The sequence below is a fragment of the Crotalus tigris genome, unplaced genomic scaffold (assembly GCF_016545835.1).
Source record: "Crotalus tigris isolate CLP2741 ecotype Arizona unplaced genomic scaffold, ASM1654583v1 scf7180000024370.6872682, whole genome shotgun sequence".
Classification (NCBI taxonomy): Eukaryota; Metazoa; Chordata; class Lepidosauria; order Squamata; family Viperidae; genus Crotalus; species Crotalus tigris.
Window position 1 is genome coordinate 5,205,640 of NW_024100540.1, and position 21,375 is coordinate 5,227,014.

General features: G+C 40.5%; 1 protein-coding gene across 5 annotated transcripts in view; it reads right to left on the bottom strand.

Moving 5' to 3' along the window:
- Window positions 1-21,375, bottom strand: part of TNRC6C (trinucleotide repeat containing adaptor 6C) — a 102,306-nt gene that overhangs the window by 70,644 nt on the left and 10,287 nt on the right. The window contains exon 1 of one of the 5 annotated variants that reach the window (XM_039328076.1): window positions 415-1,073. The exons of the other annotated variants lie outside the window; for them this stretch is intronic. Coding sequence (XP_039184010.1) covers window positions 415-463 — 49 coding nt within the window. The 5' untranslated portion in view covers window positions 464-1,073. Of the gene's footprint in view, window positions 1-414; window positions 1,074-21,375 lie in introns of those variants that run through there. 5 annotated transcript variants of the gene reach the window in all.

A 21,375-nucleotide genomic window follows, 5' to 3' on the forward strand; every position in this document is an offset into this window, starting at 1 on the left:
ATTACAGGTGAGGCAATGCCTTAGAGATCATATTATCAAATCCCATGTTCAGTGAGGGCATCCACTACAACAGCATGCTATATAGTGGGCTATCTATCTAAACATTTTAAGCAAAATCTATATACTACCACAACTCTCATTGTCATGAATCATGACCTTTAACTGGACAAAGTGGTATTATCACAGGACAACACTTTTTGAACCAAAGTGCCACAAATGGGCTAACTTATAGAATGTGTCCAAAGTTTGGGACCCATAACTCCCGAGGGACTGAAAATTGGGAATGTTGTGGCTCCCTCAGTGCTACTGGCTGCTATTGTAGTCACATGATCTTCCTTTTCAATGCTCCGTGACAGTTTCCCAGCCATGCTCACAATTCCTCTCTCTGTGCCCCACCCAGCAGCAGCCACTTACCTGCTTGCTGGAGACAGGAAGGGAGGGGAAGGAAGGGAAGGACTTCCATTGCTCCCTGCCAGATTACCCCAAGGAAACTCAATGGGAAAGCCAGCAGTTGTTCTTACTCCCACTGCTTCTTTGTCCACCCTTGGTCATTCTGTTTCTCTGTTTAGATAAGGAGATATTTCTGAAATAATGTCATAATGGGGCATGGGTTGTCTAGTAGATTCTATCACCTTCTATAGAAAATACAAGCAGAATATAGGTATTTTCTAAAAACAATTGGAGATGAGGAAGGTGTTCATGGAGATTATTTACTTATTACACTTCCAAACAAAATGTTTTTGCCTCATTTAAATAGAAAGGTTTAGAATATATTCATATGATTGTTACTTGATTAATACTTATTTTTATCTGAGTTGAAGTGTCTTTATGAACTGATCAGTTAGACACAAAGGAGCTGCTCTTCCAGACATTTTTAAAGCAATACTGTTTGCTCAACACATCTATAGTTTGTTAGAATTTAAATTTTTACATACAAAATGTTTTGGGTGTTTCAGCTATCTTCACATGATTAATCCGTCCAAGTATTATATAGCAATTATGCATTACATTACATTTTTACCATTACAAGCTTCTGAGGCTTTTATTTCAAACAAAATAAATGATTACCTGATACAATTGTCAGATTACAATCTTCTCTTCTTGTGAAAGAAATTTGTTAAAGACAGCACTGCTTCAAATGTAAGATACTGCAGGTGCTCATTAGCTAAAACAAAATATTACAAAGCTATCTAAATGGTGTTTTGGGACACAGACAGGGAAATACATGCCTTCAAATACTAACAAATAAATACTAATCTTGCCAGAAATAATAGGACCAAACACACTGGGGTTTACACCAGTTTCTACCCCAGATCAACCAAAGGTATAGACAAGAAAAGGTGATATGCAATACCAATTGTTTCTGCCAGTTTTCAGAATGGCTTAAACGGGAGAAATTTTTCCCAAAAGAAAAACCATGAGTATTCTTGCTACGAAAGTCCAAGTACTACCCAAAGACAGACATTGTAGTTGTTGGCACTTGAGAGTCTTTAAAAATAAGGTATGGAAATATCTCTATCGAGTAAATAAAAAAGCATACCAATAACTGGGGAAAAAAAGCCCACATGGCTGGCTTGAGAAATAACTTAGATATGGCAACAGGCCATCTGCAATTATTTTTATAAAGTGTTTTGCCTATAGGCAATCTGGAAAAACTAAATATCAGATGCACAACAGGACTGAAGATTAGATGGCAAAAAAAATGTGGGGCCAATATCAAAAACATAAAAATTCCTCAGTAGGTAAACAGAAATTTTGCCCAAATAAACTCTTGTTATCTTTTTAGAAATAATTGCCATCTGTTTTTATGATATAAGAAATATCATCAGCATCGTGCAGGTTATTTAACTTTTCTTCTTACAGTTTTAAAACCATTGCTCATCTTCTTCCAATCCCAGCTTCTCTTAATATACTTTCAGCACATACATCGATAAAATGAAATGCTCATCCATTAAAAAAAATTACATAAATTAAGGAACCTGTTTAGCGCCCTGGCTGAGTGGAGAGGGAAACTAGCCCGCTACATGCACCAGTTGAGCTGCACGCACGAGCGATACAGCCAGCTACTCACACAGCCCAATTCCGAATAGGCCACGGCCCAATAGTGAGCCACGGCCTGGGGGTTGGGAACCCCACAATAGAAGATAGAGTAGAATCACTATTAATGTCTTAGATAACATTTGGAAGCTATGGTTATCAATGACTGTTATTTAGAATGGATATATCCAGCGATTTATTTCTGACTGCCAGAAACAGAAATAGTTGCTAAACTATACAAAAGGGTGGGTGCCATTGCTCTCATGTCTGTTCCCCAAAAGAACTTCTGAACCGTGCAGGAACAGAAGGGAAACTTTCTGCCATAGGGTTTTAATCTGATCCAATATGGTTGATAGCAATTAAGCTAAAGTATGTTTCTCTTTTAAACAATAGGAAGCAGAAGCTGACATTCAGCTGAAGTAGATAATAACACACATACATATATCTATGTATAAAACAACTGAACTTCTCCACAATATTTGCAGCACTGACAATTGTATTAGTTTTGTCTCCTCTACACTATTATACCAATCTGTGTCTGAAAAAGAAAAGATTCTATACCCTTATTGTTACTGATATAGCACAAACTAAACTTATATTTCAATCTCAGGACAAAAAGAGTCTATTTTCTTATCAACCTTATAATGGCACAATGATTAGTATATTAAAATATGTAAATTTATTTAAATGTAATCAATCAGTTAAGAGCTATAAAATAATTAAAAACTAATCAGTTGACAGCAATGGTTAAGAATAAAGAGGTAATCAGTTACCAACTTAAAATTAATGACCTTAAAAATTGTTTTGTAGGACTAATATTTTTCAACCATTTATAAAGAAGTTTTTAATGTATTCTGATAGTATAAAAACACAGGCTTCTTTCATACTCATTAAGAGATTGGGAACTACTACATAATAAAAAGAAGTGTGCCTATCAAAAATAAAGTTCACCTGATTATAGAATTTGGAATAGGGCCGTTCAACTATATTACTAAGATAAATAAAATCTTACAGATCACAAATGAATTGGATCCATGACTTCCTATGCTGTACATATCAAGAAATGTACTATAATTATTTGCAAAAGGTATTTTAAAGTAATAAAGCATTAAGTTGTAACATATACTAAGATAAAATCATTTGCATGAAATTTCATAACACCCACTCTTAGCTAAACAGCAGTGGAAATTTCCTACAGCATTGTGGGAAATTGCCAGCAGATTTGAACAAATATATTAACTTTGCAAATATTTTCTTTATGATACTAAATAATTTTTATTAAAAAGATCATTCCAAAACTATATATTGCTTGGTTGTTGTTTTTTTTAAATAAATTGGTCAGGAATCAATTGTGACACAAAACCAGAGTAACATGAAAACCACATTGCTTTGGATTTTTCTAATAAATATCTCCCACATTCCCAACAAAGCTAATTGTTTGCTACTAATAATCCCATATTTAAATTTAAATTTCATAATCCAATGTGAAAGAATTTTTTTTATGTCAGAGACATCTCAACTCCGTGCAAAGCATTAAGGACTTCCATATAATGTCATTAATGTAATGAATGGGATCAATCACTCAGATCTTATTTATTCAGCTTTTAAATACATTTCTACAAAGATTAACATGGAAATAATAAAATAATAAGCCTCACATCGATTTCTTGGTCTTTTGGATCCCCAATTTCCTCACATCTAAGACTGTACAATGCTTAATTGTATGTATGTTGCACAATGTACAACCTTTTTGCTCTCAAGTTGTCCCACATCGCCCACCTTGCCCCACTCTCCAAAAATATCAATGGTTCACTAAGAAGGGAAAGAACAGGAGCACTGCAAGAAGCATTCTGGAGATGGAACAGTTAAACTCAGCAATGCATTCTTAGCCACTGCAGTGACAGGATTTATTTACAACTTCCATTAAATACAGCAAGCTCCATTACAAAGTGCTGTATGTGAGAAGAATTTTTGATTATACAATGCAAGCGCTTCACTGCATTAAACATAGCATGCCAGTGTATTCCCCCTACCCACCCCCTGTAATTGGTTTGGGTCATTGTTTGATGGGTTTATGAATTCATTACAGGAAACAGATGGATCACATAAATCAGAGCTGTTCATCCAGCCAATCAAATGGCCAATTTTTCTCTTCTGTTCTCCTTCCCCCTTCTCTTCCACCTTAAAGAAGCCGCTTCCTTCATGCACAAAATGGTGTATAGAGAATGTAGAGAAATAAGTTGTTAAAGCAACCTTGAAACAGGAAATGGAAGCAGGAAACACCTTTTAAATGGAACTACGCTTACTATGATCGCTATCACCTATCAAAGCCTGATACAAAGAAAACTTACCTAAGTTCTCCTGAAACACTAGAACTCAAGCATAAAAAGCAAGATACTTAAGAATGCACCAAGTTCTGTTTTTAATGGCAATGAAAGAGTTTCATATTGGAAAGGCTTATTTTAACCCCTCAATTCCCATTTTCAAATGGAGAGTTTTTATTCAGAAAATTACTTCCTTTGTCTATTAAACTCTCAAGTTTGACAACAGTGACATCTGCTGGTAAAAGTGAAAGTACCACAAAGGTTGTTATACAAACATTAATATGTTTAACATAAGCAAACCTTTTATCATCCACTATGTGGAGGGAAAAAATCTAAATATCCTATGTTTTATATTAGATAATGAAATAATTTTAGTTGTATGAAATTTCATTGTATGAGTTATTTTACGGGGGAGAAGGAACACGCTTTGTAAAAATAATATTTCAATGGCTACTTTCAGATTTCTGCTGCATTTTTCAAGTCCCTTTTTTTAAATAAATAGGACTATTAAACTAACTCATAACCACACTGACCTAATTCTCAAGGGGTGGTGGTGGTGTCTAGTTATATATGAGTGGTTGGGGAAATAGAGAACATGATCATCAGTACATGGTCTTTGTAGATATTATTATAAAATCAAAGGGCTAGAAGAGACCTTGGTGGTCCTTCTAGTCCAACTCCCCTGTCCAAGGCACAGGATTCCTTATACCAGCCTGGGCAAATGGCTGTCCAGTATTTTCTTGAAAACCTCCAGTGATGGAGCACCTTCAACTCAGGGAGGCAACCTGTTCCACTGTCGTTCTCACTGTTAGAAAATTTCTCCTTATTTCCAGGTTAGATCTCCCTCTGATGAGCTTCCTCCAGTTGCTTCTTGTCCTGTCCTCAGGTGCTACTGAGAATAAATCAACACCCTCTTCTCTGTGATAGCCCTGCATGTTCCAGAAGACGACTATCAGAACTCCCCTAAGCATTTTCTTTGTTAGGCCAAACATAACAAATTCCCTTAGCCGTATTTAATCTCCAGATCTCTTATCATCTTTGCTGTACTTCTCTGCACTCTTTATCGGACCTCAGCATCTTTTTTGTATTGTGGTGACCAGAACTGAATGCAGTATTCCAAATGTGGCCTCACTATACAGTATAGAGTGGTATTATCACTGTTCAAGATCTTGATATTATCCCTCTGGTGATGCAGCCTAGGACTGCATTGGCATTTTTGGCCAATTGACTTTATTTGGGAACAGCTATGTACTAAATTTTCTTGAGCATTTTCAGTAGAATTTTTGGGCTTATAAAGTAGACAGGGGTGGGGGGAGTCTACCTACCAGACAATTCCTACTTTCTTTCCCAGGCTTATCCTGCTCAAACTGCCTGAAAACAGCAATTTCAAGAATTGGGGATGGGGATAGGGCTTGAGCATGGGAATGAGAATATGAAACTTCTGAGGGAAAAATTGCTTTGATTCTCACCCTTAAACAGCAACATGTGAGGGTACAAATTAGGTGTCAGGATGGGAGTCTACAGAAGGAGAGGGAGACTATTCTAATTAGACTTTAGTTTTTAAATTCATGTACTTCTAAGTTTTAAATATTCCAAACAAGGTTTACTAACGATATTAGCGAAGTGTTTTTTTAAGGGCAATGTGATAGATAGATAGATAGATAGATAGATAGATAGATAGATAGATAGATAGATAGATAGATAGATAGATAGATAGATAGATAGATTCATGATGAAAATTCTGAATATATTTAGGTATCATGCTAAACTGGGGCATGTATAGCAAAACACTTTCAGTGGATTAATTAAATTATTCAATATAACATTCACATATTCATTTTAAGAAGAACCATTGTTGCCATGAACCCAAAAAAGATCCAAATAAACTGATCCAGCAAAATAAAATAAAAAGACCAATATGCTATAAACTTAAGTTTTAAATTTTTTAGAAAAGATTACTCTTGAAAAATTTCCAGAACTGAACATTCTATACATATTTTTCAAAAAGCATTCCCTATCACTTTGTACAAATTATACAAATCACTTGGATTTGTCTCTTATTGTCCCTTAAATGTAGGACTACACTAAGAACAGCATTTCTTTCACCTTAATCTTGAGAGCTTTAAACTTTTGCTTTTACATATACTTTTCTATGCTAACCATCTCTCTCAAAGTTGTCCTTTTAAAAATCAATTATTTTTACATCTTTTCAGAATCCCTGGAGATCTACTGTCTTACTGTCTATATTGAATCTTAGTAGAAAATATGGAACAAGAATTGCTATCTTGGTTTAAAATATACTGACTCCTTTCTTTGTTAGCTAGTTTAGCTTTCTTGATAACACACTTCTATTGCCTCATCAATAACTGTCCTCATGGAAAAATGATGCCTATATTTGACCCAATCCTGAAAATGCTGATATGCAAGGAAAGATCCTATATTATACAAAATACTAAGATATACAGTTCTTATGCAAATGTTTGTAGGGTAATAGTATTTTTACAAGTACTTACATAAGAATTGCATTACCAGAATACATCTAATAAGGTAGTTCTTGATTTACAATCATTCATTTAGTGGCTATTCAAAGTTATAACAGCACTGAAAAATGACTGTTTTTCACACTTATGACTACTGCAGCAGCCCCATGGTAACATGATCAGAATTCGGACACCTGGCAAGTAGTGTGTATTTATGACGGTTGAAGTGTCCCAGGGTCATGTAATCATCTTTTGTGACCTTCTGACAAGCTAAGTCAATGAGGAAGCAATTCATTTAACAACCATGTTACTAATTTAACCAACTGCAGTGATTCACTTAACAACCATGGCAAGAAAGGTTGTAAAATGGGGGGAAACTCACTTAACCATTGCCTTGCTTAGCAACAGAAATTTTGGGCTCAGTTGTAGTGGTAAGTTGAGGACTACAGAGGATGTAAAGGGGATTTTAGAAAATACCTGTGAATGGAAGAAAAAAGTATTTATTTTTCAGTATAAAAGAACATACTAACAATTATGAAGTAATCTGAGGATTCCTTTCCCTGCCTCTATTCCTTTTGTAAACTTTAAAACTGGCTCCAATATGTCACAGTGTGATTATATCGGGTCATTTCAACGAATACTATATGAAGAAAAAGACTGCCCCCCCCCCAAAAAAAATTCATTCCATTTTCTCTCATTTTGCCTATAATCCAAATTTTATCTGGAACTCTATAGCTAGCCACAAACACTTCTGAGGACTTTATAGTGGCTACCTCCATGCTATCTGAAAATGTATAACATCAAAATGCATTATAATGCCATGCTTCTAAGGAGGAAGAAAAAGGTATATCTACAACCGAGTTGTTGAAATGTCTCTGAAAATTGCTCTAATGCAACAATTTTGGAATGAACAAACGCCTAACAGCAACAAAGAACAACACATTTATGTTACCTGGTTATATATTTCACGCTCTTTAGAACTATTGTCCAGAAATTTAATTTTAACTTATCATTTTGAATTGAACAAAAAGCAATATTAATAATCCTGATTAGTTAATGTCTATATTAAGTTGATTTTCACTCCTTTCACTGCAGTGAGTTTAATAAAGGAATCGTAGTGGCAGTCATTTGCTTCCATTTCTATGGTCTTGAAATATACAGTACTTATAATATTCGCTGGCTAGGGAGCCAAAGAGAAGCTATCATGGAGAATCTTTGTTTCAACATCATGAAGAAAGTAAAAAAATCTATTTAACTGACTCTCAAAGTAAAAGGACAATGTGAAACATTCAGAAAAATCTCAAGAGTTATTTGGGAACTTTCAACTGTATCTTAATGAAATCTGGACCTTTGGAATTAAGAACTCTGCTGAGGACTAAACTGGCTGGCAGTCAATCTACAGATTAGCAAGAGTTGCTGTTGTACAATATATGAAATCAAGTAGTTCTTCAGCTTATATGAGAATTGAAGTTTATTTTTGTACCTTTGTGGAATCATAGATATATAGGGATGTGGGATACTATTTTTGGCTTGCATACAAAATAAGTATTAATTGTAAGGCTTTTTGAAAGATATGGTTTTGTCCTGGGACTCTGCAATGCGTACCTGTGACAGAACTGATTACATTAATTTGTTATTGGTGCTTTTATTTAAACTTGGCTAATGATTATATTTGTGCAGGGTGTTTTATACTATGTTTTTGTACATTATTATTAGCTGTCCAGAGTCATTAATTTGAGAAGGAATGGAATGGAATGGAATGGAATAGAATAGAATAGAATAGAATAGAATAGAATAGAATAGAATAGAATAGAATAGAATAGAAAACATAAATACCCTGATCATATCTCTTAGCCTTAGACACAAGAGAGTATGCACTGTTAATCACCCAGCTTTAAGAATGAGAATTGAGCCTGCCTTTCTCAGAATTTTTTTTTAAACTACTGAGTCAGAGAATATCCTTTTTCTGTTAGTAAAGAAAATGTTTCCTCTTAATTATTTTAAGATTAACTACAACATTTTGCTGACTTCTTTTTTTTAAAGACTGCCACTCTGGATAATATATTGCTATAACATAGTTACATTTAATTATGATTACATTTTTGTTTACTGTGTACCACATTGGATGCAGCATTCACTTAACACTCATACAGATACGATATGACTGATAGAGTGATCTGAAAAATGACTTTACAGACTCATTATATTATCTGAGTGTTCTGGAGTCTCCCTGTTGTGTGACACATTTCATGATAGACAGTTTCACTATATTTGGGTCAAATTGTAAAGGAAAGGGGAAAAAACCCTGTCCTCTGAATTAATGACTGTATATTTACAGTATATGGCATTCAGACTAGGAACATGAGAACTGCTGGCTTCAACTTAGAAGATTAGAATTCATTTCAGGGGCTTTACCTTTTAACTAACCCCGATATGATACCAAATGAAGTTACAATTTACAAAGCAAAACAGAAATAATTATTCCCCCCCCCCACATTACATCCTTAACAGCAATTCTCATTATTTGTTTCATTTTTGCTTGCTTGCTTTTTGCAGACCATTTTAGTATATATTCAACATATCAAAAGACTGCTTAGATTAATGAATTAAAGCTTAGTTATCTCCATTCATACCCATTCCTACACTTTGTACTCAAAACAAGCATGCAGAGAAAAATGAAAAAGTCATGAACAATATTTTTATCTGAACATATTGATATTTCAATATGTTATGTGTACATAAACTCTATAATAATTCCCACTTTCCCCTCATTCCACCTGCACAGCAAAATGTGGAAGGAATTTAGTTTTGATTAAATATTCATTTGTCTCTAATCTTTCAAAGGCTTAACTTTCCTGTTTTTGTAAGAGAATATCTTTGCTCTAAAATAGTCTGGAATCTCCTGCAGCTGACCATCTACATTTAGTTATTTGTTGCAGTCAGATTATATAAGAATAAGGACTACATTGCCCATGAAAATCTGATGATGAAAAATAATGTTAGACTTGTCTTAGACTGAAATCAAATTCAACTATTGATCCCTATTTACACTTGTCAATTTTTGCAATCAGTCTGTCAGATGTTGAGACCTATTTTGGGGGCTATTTTAAGATCTAGTAGAATGAATAAGGCCTAAAATCCTCCAGTAATTCTAAAAAAATAACTAAATCAGTAGGACCCTAAGTGTTGTTTTCAGATCTGAAACAAAGAAACTAGAAGGGAATGGAGTTCTCCAAATCATCATGAGCTTGAAATTTAAAAAGTACTTCATTTTTTTTTGTCCCATTATGTAGCAGTAGAATTGATATCTTTAAACAAAGGCTGGAGAACTGCTTTTCCAAGGACAGGTGGAAGATGATCTTCCTAATAGGAGATGCTACTATTCTACAGGCAATCAAGATCCTAGTTTCATAGTGTGGCCCAGTACTGTATATTTCACACAACTAACTGACTGTAACCCATAAATTCTGTCATTACAAGATTGAGTTACAAGTGACCATTATCCAATTTAAGCCCACTCTAATACACTACATTCCATGCTAAGACAAGCTAAGCAGTAGCCAAATCCTCCATTCTTCAACCTGAGCTGTATTATGTATACTAGCAGACTCTGTGCTATTACAACAATTCAAAGGATTCTTAAGTGCAGCAGCGTTCAGCTGAGGTCAGTAATCTACTTATTTGAAAGTTCAGCAATATGATCAATACAGCAGCTATATATACCCATGTTAAGCCAGGGATCTCAGCCTTCAAAGGGTAATGTCACTATTATTAACAATTTCAGCATGAACAGCACCTATGACCACTTAGACAGAATCAAAACTTGATACAGCAGTAGTCAAATCACAAGCTTCGGATACATCCTGAAATTATGTGTATAAGTACTCTTGGCAGATTCAATACTACCTCATAATCAACTCAGCCAGATTATAATGGTATAATGGTACTCGGAGTATATTTCAACATTAAAGATAAATAAGGACAGATATAACTGAATTTGGGGATCTGAATGAATGAAAAGGGGCGTTGACTTACCTGAACGCCTTTTCTCAGCACGGAGATGGATAATCCACGCAGTGGGTTGAGACTGTATTCCTGGCCAATCAGATCAGTCAGCCAAAGTTGCCACGCCCCGTCTTGGACCATGATCCTTTAGTCTTGACTCGAGCGCAGCCATTGACTGACAGTAAGACGTTTTGGCTCCACTAAATATACCCTATTATTCTAGTCTATAAGGGTGGGTGTGGATTATCCATCTCCGTGCTGAGAAAAGGCGTTCAGGTAAGTCAACGCCCCTTCTCCAGCACTGGAGATGGATAATCCACGCAGTGGGACATACCAAAGCCTATTGTCCCTTGGGTTGGGGAATAGACTGGTCCCGTGTGCAACTTTGGTCTAGCACCTGCTGGAGAACCCTCCTACCGAAGGAGGCCTCTGCAGAGGAGTACCTGTCGATTTTGTAATGACGAATGAATGGAGAGGGCGAGGCCCAAGTGGCTGCCCTGCATACCTCTTCAATAGAAGCCTGCATGGCCCATGCTGCTGAGGTGGCAGCACTCCTTGTGGAATGGGCTGTGATATGCTTGGGGACTTGCAAGGACTCCGCCTGGTATGCCCCCGTGATGCATGCCCTAATCCACCTACCGATGGTAGAGGACGAGACCTTCCGGCCCCTAGTAGCAGGGTGGAAGGATATGAAAAGCGCTTCCGAGCGTCGGAATTCCGCTGTGCGTGAAATGTAATGTCTTAGTGCCCTGCGTACGTCCAAGGTGTGCCATTGTTGTTCCAGGGGATGAGCTGGGTTTGGACAGAAGTCTGGTAGGACTATTTCCTGTGATCTGTGAAAAAGGGAGTTGACCTTTGGAATGAATGAAGGGTCTATTCTTAGGACTACCTTGTCCCTGTGAAAATGGCACAGGTCCTTCCTCATTGAGAGAGAAGCTAACTCGGATATCCGCCGAGCTGACGTGATGGCTACCAAGAATGCTACCTTATGGGTCAGATAGCGAATGTCACATGTTTTGAGTGGTTCGAAGGGCGCTCTGGTAAGAGCTTGTAGTACTCGTGGTAGTTCCCACGATGGATACCTGTGCACGGTTGGCGGTCTGATGTTTGCAGCCCCCTTGAGGAAGGATCGTATTAAGGGATGCTTGCCCAAGGATTCACCGGGGCTGGCAGAAAGTATAGTTGAGAGGGCGGCGATTTGCCTGCGCAGTGTGTTTGGCGAGAGGTCCCTCTCTAGGCCATCTAGTAAAAATTCTAGGATCTTGGGAATTGTGATCCCTTCGAGTAACAATTCCTGTTTAGAGCACCATGATTGGAAGCTTCTCCACGTGGCCTCGTAGATATGGTTCGTGGAGGGGCGCCTTGATGCCTGTATGACCCTAATTACACCCTGTGAGCAAGCCCCCTTGGCTAAAATTGACCGTTCAAGAGCCAGACGGCTAGTTGTAGCCATTGTGGCTCTGGGTGGGAGATCTCCCCCTGCTTGAGGGAGATCCTCTCCGGAGGAATCCGCCATGGATTCGTGCGGGAGAGACTCCTCAAGTCTGCGAACCAAGGTCTCCTTGGCCAATAAGGGGCCACAAGGATTACCTCGGCCCTTTCCCGCAGAATCTTGCGTACTACCGCCGGAAGGAGAGGTAAGGGTGGAAACGCGTACAGGAGCCCCCTTGGCCATGGGCTCCGTAACGCGTCCGTCTGCTCTGCTCCCTTGGATGGGAATCGGGAGAAGAAGCGAGTTAGGTGGGCATTGGAAGGAGAGGCAAAAAGGTCCACCTGGGGAAGCCCGAAGCGGTGACAGACCTCCCTGAAGATCCTCGGGTGTAGTTGCCACTCCGAGTGATCTATTGTTGATCTGCTCAACAGATCTGCTTGGATGTTTGCCTCCCCCGATATGTGGTCGGCCTTTATGGAGGCCAGATTTTGTTCCGCCCAGGCCCCCAGTAGGAGGGCCTCGGCTGAGAGCGAGCGAGAGTGTGTGCCCCCCTGACGGTTTATGTGGGCCTTGGCTGTCACGTTGTCCGTCAGGACCAGTACGTGCCTGCCTTTTATGCTGCTGTGAAAATGCCTTAACGCTAGGTGAATAGCCCGCAGCTCGAGCCAGTTTATGTTGTGTCGGAGATCCACCGCTGACCAGCGGCCCTGTGTCCACTTGGTCCCCAAGTGGCCTCCCCAGCCGAATAAGCTCGCATCTGTTGTGACTACTACTCTGTCTGGTTCCCTGAAGGGGGACCCCCTGAGGAGAGCTGGAGATAGCCACCACCTGAGGGAGTGTCGTACTCTCAGAGGTATGCCTACCCTCTTCCGGGATGCACTGATTTGTTGTCTCTGAAACGGGAGCATGAACCATTGCAGTTCTCTTGAGTGCAGCCTTGCCCAAGGAACTATTGCTATGGTCGATATCATCTTCCCTAGCAGCTGGGAGAGGCAGACCAGCGTCACTGACTGACCGCGGCTTACCTGTTTTACGGCTTTCTTTATGCTGCTGAGGCGTTCCTGTGATAGGTACACCTTGCATTCCTTTGTGTGTATGACTGCTCCCAGGTGGAGTATTCTCGTAGTTGGGGTTAGATGGCTCTTTGGAAAGTTCACCGAGAAGCCGTGGTCCTGCAGCATTTTTATCACTAACTTTAGGTCCGCCCGAGACTGCTGGGCGGACGATGACTGGATTAGAATATCGTCCAAGTAGCACTGGACTCTGACTGGTACGTTTCTTAGTTGTGCTGCCAGAACTGCCAGAATCTTGGTGAACACCCTGGGCGCTGATGACAGGCCGAATGGAAGTGCCCTGTATTGAAAATGGTGCCCCCTGTAGGCAAACCGTAGAAAGCGGCGGTGAGCCAGAGAGATAGGGATGTGCAAGTATGCCTCCGTGAGGTCAATCGATGCCAGAAAATCCCCTTTCCTTACGCTTCCAAGGATGGAGCGTAGTGTCTGCATTTTGAATTTGCGGTATTTTATGTAGAAATTTAGCCTTTTCAAATCCAAAACGGCTCTCCAACCCCCCGAGGGTTTTGGGACCACGAAGAGGATAGAATAAAACCCCTGGTCTCTCTGGTTCATAGGCACCGGCTCTACGGCCCGTATGTTTAGAAGGTGCTGAACGGCCTCGTTCATGAGCCTTCTCTTTGTTGGGTTTGTGGGACAGGGGCACGGGCGGAAGCGGTTCGGGGGCTTTGAGAGAAATTCTAGAGATAGACCATGACGTATGGTGTTCCTGACCCATACGTCCGTGGTGGTCTCTTCCCACTGGGGAGCAAACCCTGCTAGTCTGCCCCCTATGGGAAGGTCTGGGCGGGAGTCATCTGGTACGGCGGAAGGGGCGGTTGTTCCCCCGAAAGGGCCGTCTTCCCTGTGTTTGCCTATGTCTTGTGTTCTGTCTGTCCCCCTGTCTTTCCCTATCCTGTCTAGCTTGGAAGGGTTGGGAATTTTGAAAGTAGTTGACCCTGGCTTCCGTACGAAAGGATTGTTTCCTTCCCCAGGAGCCGGGTCTCTTGTCCTGCCTTTTAAGCATGTGTTTAAGGACCTTGCGCTTGTCCTTGTTCTCTGTCAGGTATGGCGTTAGTGCCTCACCAAACAGCTTTGCCCCTTGGTACGGAGCCGAAGCCAATTTCCACTTGGATTTGGTATCCGCCTGCCAGTTCTTTAGCCAGAGGATGCGCCTGCTCGTGTTGTTTGCCGCCATTGCCTTGGCTGAAAACTTGGTCGCTAAAGTGTTGCGTCCGACGCATATTCCGTGGCCGCTACCATTTTGCTGAGTTCCTGATGAGTGCGTATATCTTCCATGGGAACCCGGCCCTGTAGCTCACGGAGCCAACAAAGTGTGGCTCTGGTGAAAAAGGACGCGGAGGTAGACGCCCTGGTAGCCCAAGCTATTGCCTGGTGCGTTCTCCTGTAGTTGGACTCACTCTTTCGGTCCTCGGCTTTAAGAGCCTCAGCAAAATCTCCTGATATGGCCGTGTCCGATATCAGGGGACCTATGGGTTCGTCCACCACCGGCACCTCCAATGTTCCCTCTAGCTCCCTTGCTACGTTAAATAGCTTCCTCTCCGCATTGCTAGGAAGCGGTAGGGAGGTTGGCGCTGCCCACTGTTTCCTTATTGTGTTTAGGAACATGGTCGGGCATGGTATGCGGTGTTGAGTGGTTACCTTTTCGGCGAACGTCGGCTCAGCCTCCGTGTCAACTGTGACAGGCTCCGCTGGTGTCCCATGCCCCAGATGGGCTGTGGCCTCAGCCTTGCGCAGAATAGTAACAAAAAGAGAAGGGTTAAACAGGCCGCTGAAGGACGGCCCTTGAGGTGAGGTGTCCTCCTCCTCCTCAGACATTTGAATCCCTTGTGACGTACCTGGCTGGTCCAGGTAAGCTTCCTCAGAGACCGACGAGTCTGAGACGGAGGAGAGGTCCTGATGGTCCTCCGTTTCCTCCCGATGCCTCGTTCTAAGTCCTAGAGGCTTGGCTTTTGAAGTTTGAGCCCTGGCCTCAAATGCACGGTCCACTGCCTGTGCTATTAGGGTAGCTAGCAGATCCCCCGTCAATGCAGGAGGAGTGACCATTGCCTGCGACCCTGCAGGTGCTGTGGTTAGCATGGTCCTCGGGGTTTCCTGTAACCTCCGTGGGGAGGGGGATCGGGAGAGCGATGAGAATTCGCCTATCCCACCCTCTGTTTGGGACTGTGATGAGTTCCCTAATGACCAAATGGCCCGTGGGGATGAAGGGAGACCCAGCGGTAGATCAGGACCTATTCCCCCATTCTGCCTATTTTCAATTCTGGCCCTTTTCTGGGCTCTGTCGAACTCTTTTTCTAGGGCTTGGTGTCTTCTGATTGCCTGTTTGTCAGCCTTCTTTGATGACTTCCTTGCAGCCTTTCTAGGGGCTGCAGAGGATTCCGAATCCTCTGAAGCAGGTGCTCCAGAGGATGAAGGCGGGGCTCCAGTGGAGGGAATGATTGCTTCCTCCATTCTCCACTAACGCTGGGCCGCGATAGGGGGGACCCAGGTAGTAGGAGAGCTCCAACTTTGAGTAAGGACAGGCGCACTACTGGGGGCGTCTGGAACTCAGGAGCAGACTCTGCCAAATTGTCAGAGTTAGTCACTGTGCACGGATAAGAACAGGCACGCTAATGGGAATGCCTGGAACCCGGCTTGACTATGGTGGGTAAGGACAGGCACGCGACTGGGGATGCCTGGAACCCACCACTAAATCCAGAGGCGTACGGGCCACTAATGGGGGACCCGAAGTCTGGAAGGAGCCAAAGGCAACTAAACACAGTTAGTTATGAAAGGTTCTTATTTACTTTAGGTAGAAGACACCAAGTCCTGGAACCAGTAGCTATGTGTCTGATTTGAATGTCTCTGAATGAATAATAGATGCTTTAGTACCCCAGTACTGCTTGCCTATTAATTCACTCCAGCGGCTGAACCTAGCTTTCTTAAGGAACTTTAACTCCCCTGTTTGGACAAAAAATATGGCCGCCGCTGCCAGGAAACTACTGCGCATGTGTTAACAAGGCTGCCTATGCCACGTGCGGTTGTAACAAAGAGCTGCGCGTGCTTCCAGCTGTGCAGACAATGGCGCCTCGTTTAAAAAATCCTGAGCAGCCTGGAGTGAAAAGACTGCTCCTTCGCACGCCAGCTGTTTCCCTTAATCAATCTCCCTCCCAGCATGCGTCCCCTTTGTCCTCCGCTTCCCTCGCTAACTGCTTGCCTTTCTGTCTTTTTTTTTTTTTTTTAAACGCGAGGGGTTGCCCGAGCCTCCCCGTTTGTTTAAGGCGGCTGCCGGCTGCTGGAAGGTGGCTGGGGTTGGTTAGGGAGGGGAGTTAGGGATTTCCCCCTTTTAAGTGGGGGTGGTTTCCCCTGTAGGAATCTGACTTCCTGAGTTTTACAATTTAGCAAGGAAATTTTTGAGTGGTCAATTAAATTGAATTAAATTATCTCTAATTAACTTTTAAACTAAGCAATTTCAGCTACTAGAAAAAATCCCCCCTAATGGAAAGGAACTATACCTGCCCAGGAGCCAAAAGTTGTAGATGTCTCTGCATGGCCAGATCAGTCAAGACTAAAGGATCATGGTCCAAGACGGGGCGTGGCAACTTTGGCTGACTGATCTGATTGGCCAGGAATACAGTCTCAACCCACTGCGTGGATTATCCATCTCCAGTGTTGGAGAACATGTTAGAGGAAAATTAGTTTTGAAATATTGGAGGTTTTGAAGACAACATTACTTATGTTTAACTAATGGCTGGGGATCTATGTATATACTTATACATACATATATACATACATACAAATTATTTATATGACTGCCCAACTTGTAAACTGAGATTCTGAGTAGCTAAAATGGAATTTAAAAACAGACAAATAATAACGCACAATAGCATAATATAAAACAGCACAATTTGAAGTCCAAAATACAACATGTGGAAAATCTATTTTCCGAATGGGCTCACCTGACTTTCCAATCCAGTGCTGCTCAACAGAGCTGGTGTCACAACAGAAAAGGTACACTTCCTAGGCCCCACTAGATGGTATTGTTTCATGGAGAGGACCAATCAGAAGTCTACCTATGCAAAAAAACAATCAGCAACCTGCTTCCAAAACCAGCCAACCAGGAACTGATTCTCTTGGAATTGCTTCAAAACAGACCAATCAGAAGTCTACCTAGATTAGGAACAAATCTGGAACCAGTTTTCTTGGACTCCTGTGACATCAGCCAATCAGATACCAGCTTGCTGCATTCAAATACATAGCCCATTCAGCCTGTATTCAGTTGCCTATGAGCTGCCAAGAAGTACACTACAAAGCAGCTCATTCTGGCTCTGAAGATGCCAATCACAGGTGTTGACACAACACCAGGGCATCAAAAAACTAAAGTATGGCCATAGAGCCTGAAAGCAACTCACTGCTTCATACCTAGTCTATTGGATCCCACAGATAACATGACACCATTCCATGAAGAGCTTCAAAGGCAATAATCATCACCTGAAAGGAATCCAATGCAATTCATTAAGTAGCGGTAATATAGACATACTATGGCAGGGATCCCCAACCCCCAGGCCACAGCTCACTACCGGGTGGTGGCCTATTCAGAAATGGACTGCGGGAGCAGCTGGTTGGTGCATGCACCTACAGCTCGACTCCAGCCTGCCACTTGCATGGGCCAATTCCCCTCTCCCTCCTCACCAAGTCACTAAACCGTAAAGGTTGGGGGACGTAGTACTATGGTATACTCATTACTAACATGCTATTGCATCCTGTACTGCAGCTTTGGTAGACTTTGTTGAAATAGTCCAATTGGGAAGTGACTGCAAGTAAAATTTCCTGATGCAAGAATGGGAGCAACTGGCACAAAATATGGTGCCACAGTATGTCTGTGTAAAGTCTCTCTTGGCCATGACTGTCACCTACTCTTCAATTGGTAGCTGGATACCAATTCTTTCTGGAGGAGTGAACCCTATCCAGAATTAAAAGACAGTAAGTCTCCAAATCCAAAGGGCTCTAAACTCACATCTACTAAGTATTGCTGGGTTTAGTCAAATCCTATTCCTCATCAAGCCCTCCACAGCCCCTAGGTATTGGGAAAGTACTTTGATGGCAATACTTGCTCGATCCTTTTTAGAGATATAAAGCTGTGCATCATCAACATAGTAATAATAAACCAATGCCTGTAGGTAATTTCACCTCATGTTTTCTTGTAGATGTTAAACAGGAACTGTAGTTAACGCCCTGAGAAAGTCTAGAAAGCAATGAACTAAGGCTAGATGTCTCCCATCCTACCTACATCAACTGGAACTCACTTGGCAGGGAACAGAACACTGCACTAGATCATGCCTCATTTCCAATGCCAAAACTAATCCAAATGTATACCATGATCATTGTTATCAAAGGCCACAGAGAGACTGAGGACCATCCTATTTTGGTTCTACCAAAGGTCACCCAAGTGTGATCCGTGTCACCTCTGTGCTGTATCCCAATCTGAGCTGAACTTCAAATTATTGGTTTCTTCTAGAGACCTTTTAAATAATCTTTCCTAAAAAAAGAGAAACTTTGGATGCAAAAAAAAAAAAAAAACACAATTGTCTAGAACTGTTGAATTCAGAGACAGTTTCTTTAAGAGCAGGTGGAGTCTCTTTAAGCTCCGGTGGAACCACTCCCTTCCTAATGGTTGGATTCACCATTACCTGGATTTATCCATATGTTGTCTCCAACAACAGCACAGCTATGGACATGTATAGAAGCCCTGCCCAGCTACCTTTACATAGCTTCACATGTTTAACATGAAAAGATTAAAAATGGTTTATATGCATTTTACTAAAGAAGCTTCCTAAGATTAAAACCCATTCCCAAGTGTTAAGAAACTTGGAAACATGTTTCATTTGAACAAACTTGTCCATTTCTACAACATCTTTGCAGTTTATTCTAAGCATACTTGCACCCAGTGAGATATTATATATGTGACTTTCTTAGATGCATACCCATGTTTAATGTTCCACACATTGCAGCAAATAAATATGTTTGCATTCTATATGTTAAAATTGCTGTTCAATTCTGATCACTTAAACCTAGTACTGCTGCAGGAAAATCTTTGGAGTTCTCTGTTTCCAGCCTTTCTGCCTTTAAGTAACAGAAGCTTTCAAAATATATTCTAAGCAGGGGCACTATTCAACTGATATAAATCTTTCTGACAGTGAGGACAATCAATCAGTGGAACAGCTTACCCCCAAAAATCGTGGGCACTCCATCACTGGAGATTCACCTGTCTGAGACGGTATAGGTTCTCCTGCTTGAGCAGGGGGCTAGACTAGAAGACCTCCAAGGTCCCTTCCAGCTCTATTCTATTCTATTCTATTCTATTCTATTCTATTCTATTCTATTCTATTCTATTCTATTCTATTCCTACTTCTACTTCTACTTCTACTTCTACTATTTAAAAGACGGGCTAAAATGACAAAATAATTTCCTTCTTCAGATGGCTAATCCATTTTTAAAGCAGACACATTCAAGTGTCTAAAAGTGAAAAACTGGAATGATACAGTAGCAGGAAGAGTCATTAATTCATCTAAATCTTAACAGAATGTTACGTCTGTAGGGCTATCATATATTAATGGCATATATGGGAAGCAGCATTTAAATTATTCAGGAACACTGGGAATGCAGATCCAGCAGTTTTTGTAATTCTCACTGCTGTACAAAAAAAAGGAAGGAAGAAAGCATCCTCTCTTTCATCTTCACTCTCTTTTTCTCCCATATATACAAGCATATATACACTCACAAAAAGCTGGGCCAAATCAGTTCTACAGTCACCGAGCTGATGAAAACTAGCAAGACTCCTTTCAGTTGTTACACACATAGCAATGAACCCTTCTGTGCACATATATTCACACTTTTACATAATGAGACACGCCTTCAAAGATATGTATGCTAAATCTTCCAGGGCAATTTTATCAATTATAAATGCATAAACAATGGCTACCTCAAAAAACACTAAAGAGACCAAAATCAAGCATAGAGCAAACAGAATCCATACGTCTGTGTTTACAGACTAACAACAACTGTGCCAATGTGCAGAGCTGGCTTATTCTATTTATTGTTTTAGTTGACAGCTCTTGCTTGAGCACCCATCACCATGGCAACAGTGAGCACAACTCACAAAGCACCCAAACGAACTCAAGAGCTAAATTAACTTATTGCATGTCACCAATGAGAAATGACTGTTCAGAGGTAATTTTCTGTACTAATATGTAATAGAGTTAACTCTCTAAATTGAATTAAATTAATTAAATGCCACTCCCAGTAAATCAGTTTCTATTACATCAATGTTACAATGAATTAAATGTTTTATTAAAACCACTAATAATATTATGCTATTACTTCATTCATTCAAAATTCTTTGCAGTTTAGTTCAAGACACATGCTTTGTATTAAGCAGCAATATAACTAACAAATCAACAGCATTTATTACAGCTTTGCTTATATCAATTTATGATAGGAAGTGAAAAACTTGATTTCAGGGAAGATTTTAGGTCAGTCATACACTATTACTGACCTAAATGTAAACAGTAAGAACTATTTCTAGAAGTATTACTATTTGTAACTGGACCAAGCAGAATAAAACTCCTAATTTGTAAAGCAGAACCCAAAATAAGGATACAAATAAAGTAGGTATTAATGGTCCCATTTCTGGATAAACTATAGATATAAGCAAAAAAGTATTAGCCCCTAAAATGTTTTATTTCAAATTACATACAAGCATTCTAAACCACCACAGGCCGAACTTAAGAATCACTAGTATTTGGTTCAAAGCACAGTCATCAGAGAAAAAAAAAACACAACCCAACATTCTGGATATAAAGAAGTATTCAGAAGCAACTGAAGGATCATTTACAATTAAGACTTTCCCAGAATCACAGAAAGACGCAAGATGTGGGAAATATATGGAGGAAAAGCAACAATGCCCTAATGTAGCTTATCATCCTGTCAATGGGAAAAAAAGAGCTGCCTCTTGAAGCCTTCTTTATGAGTAATCAAAAAGAGGA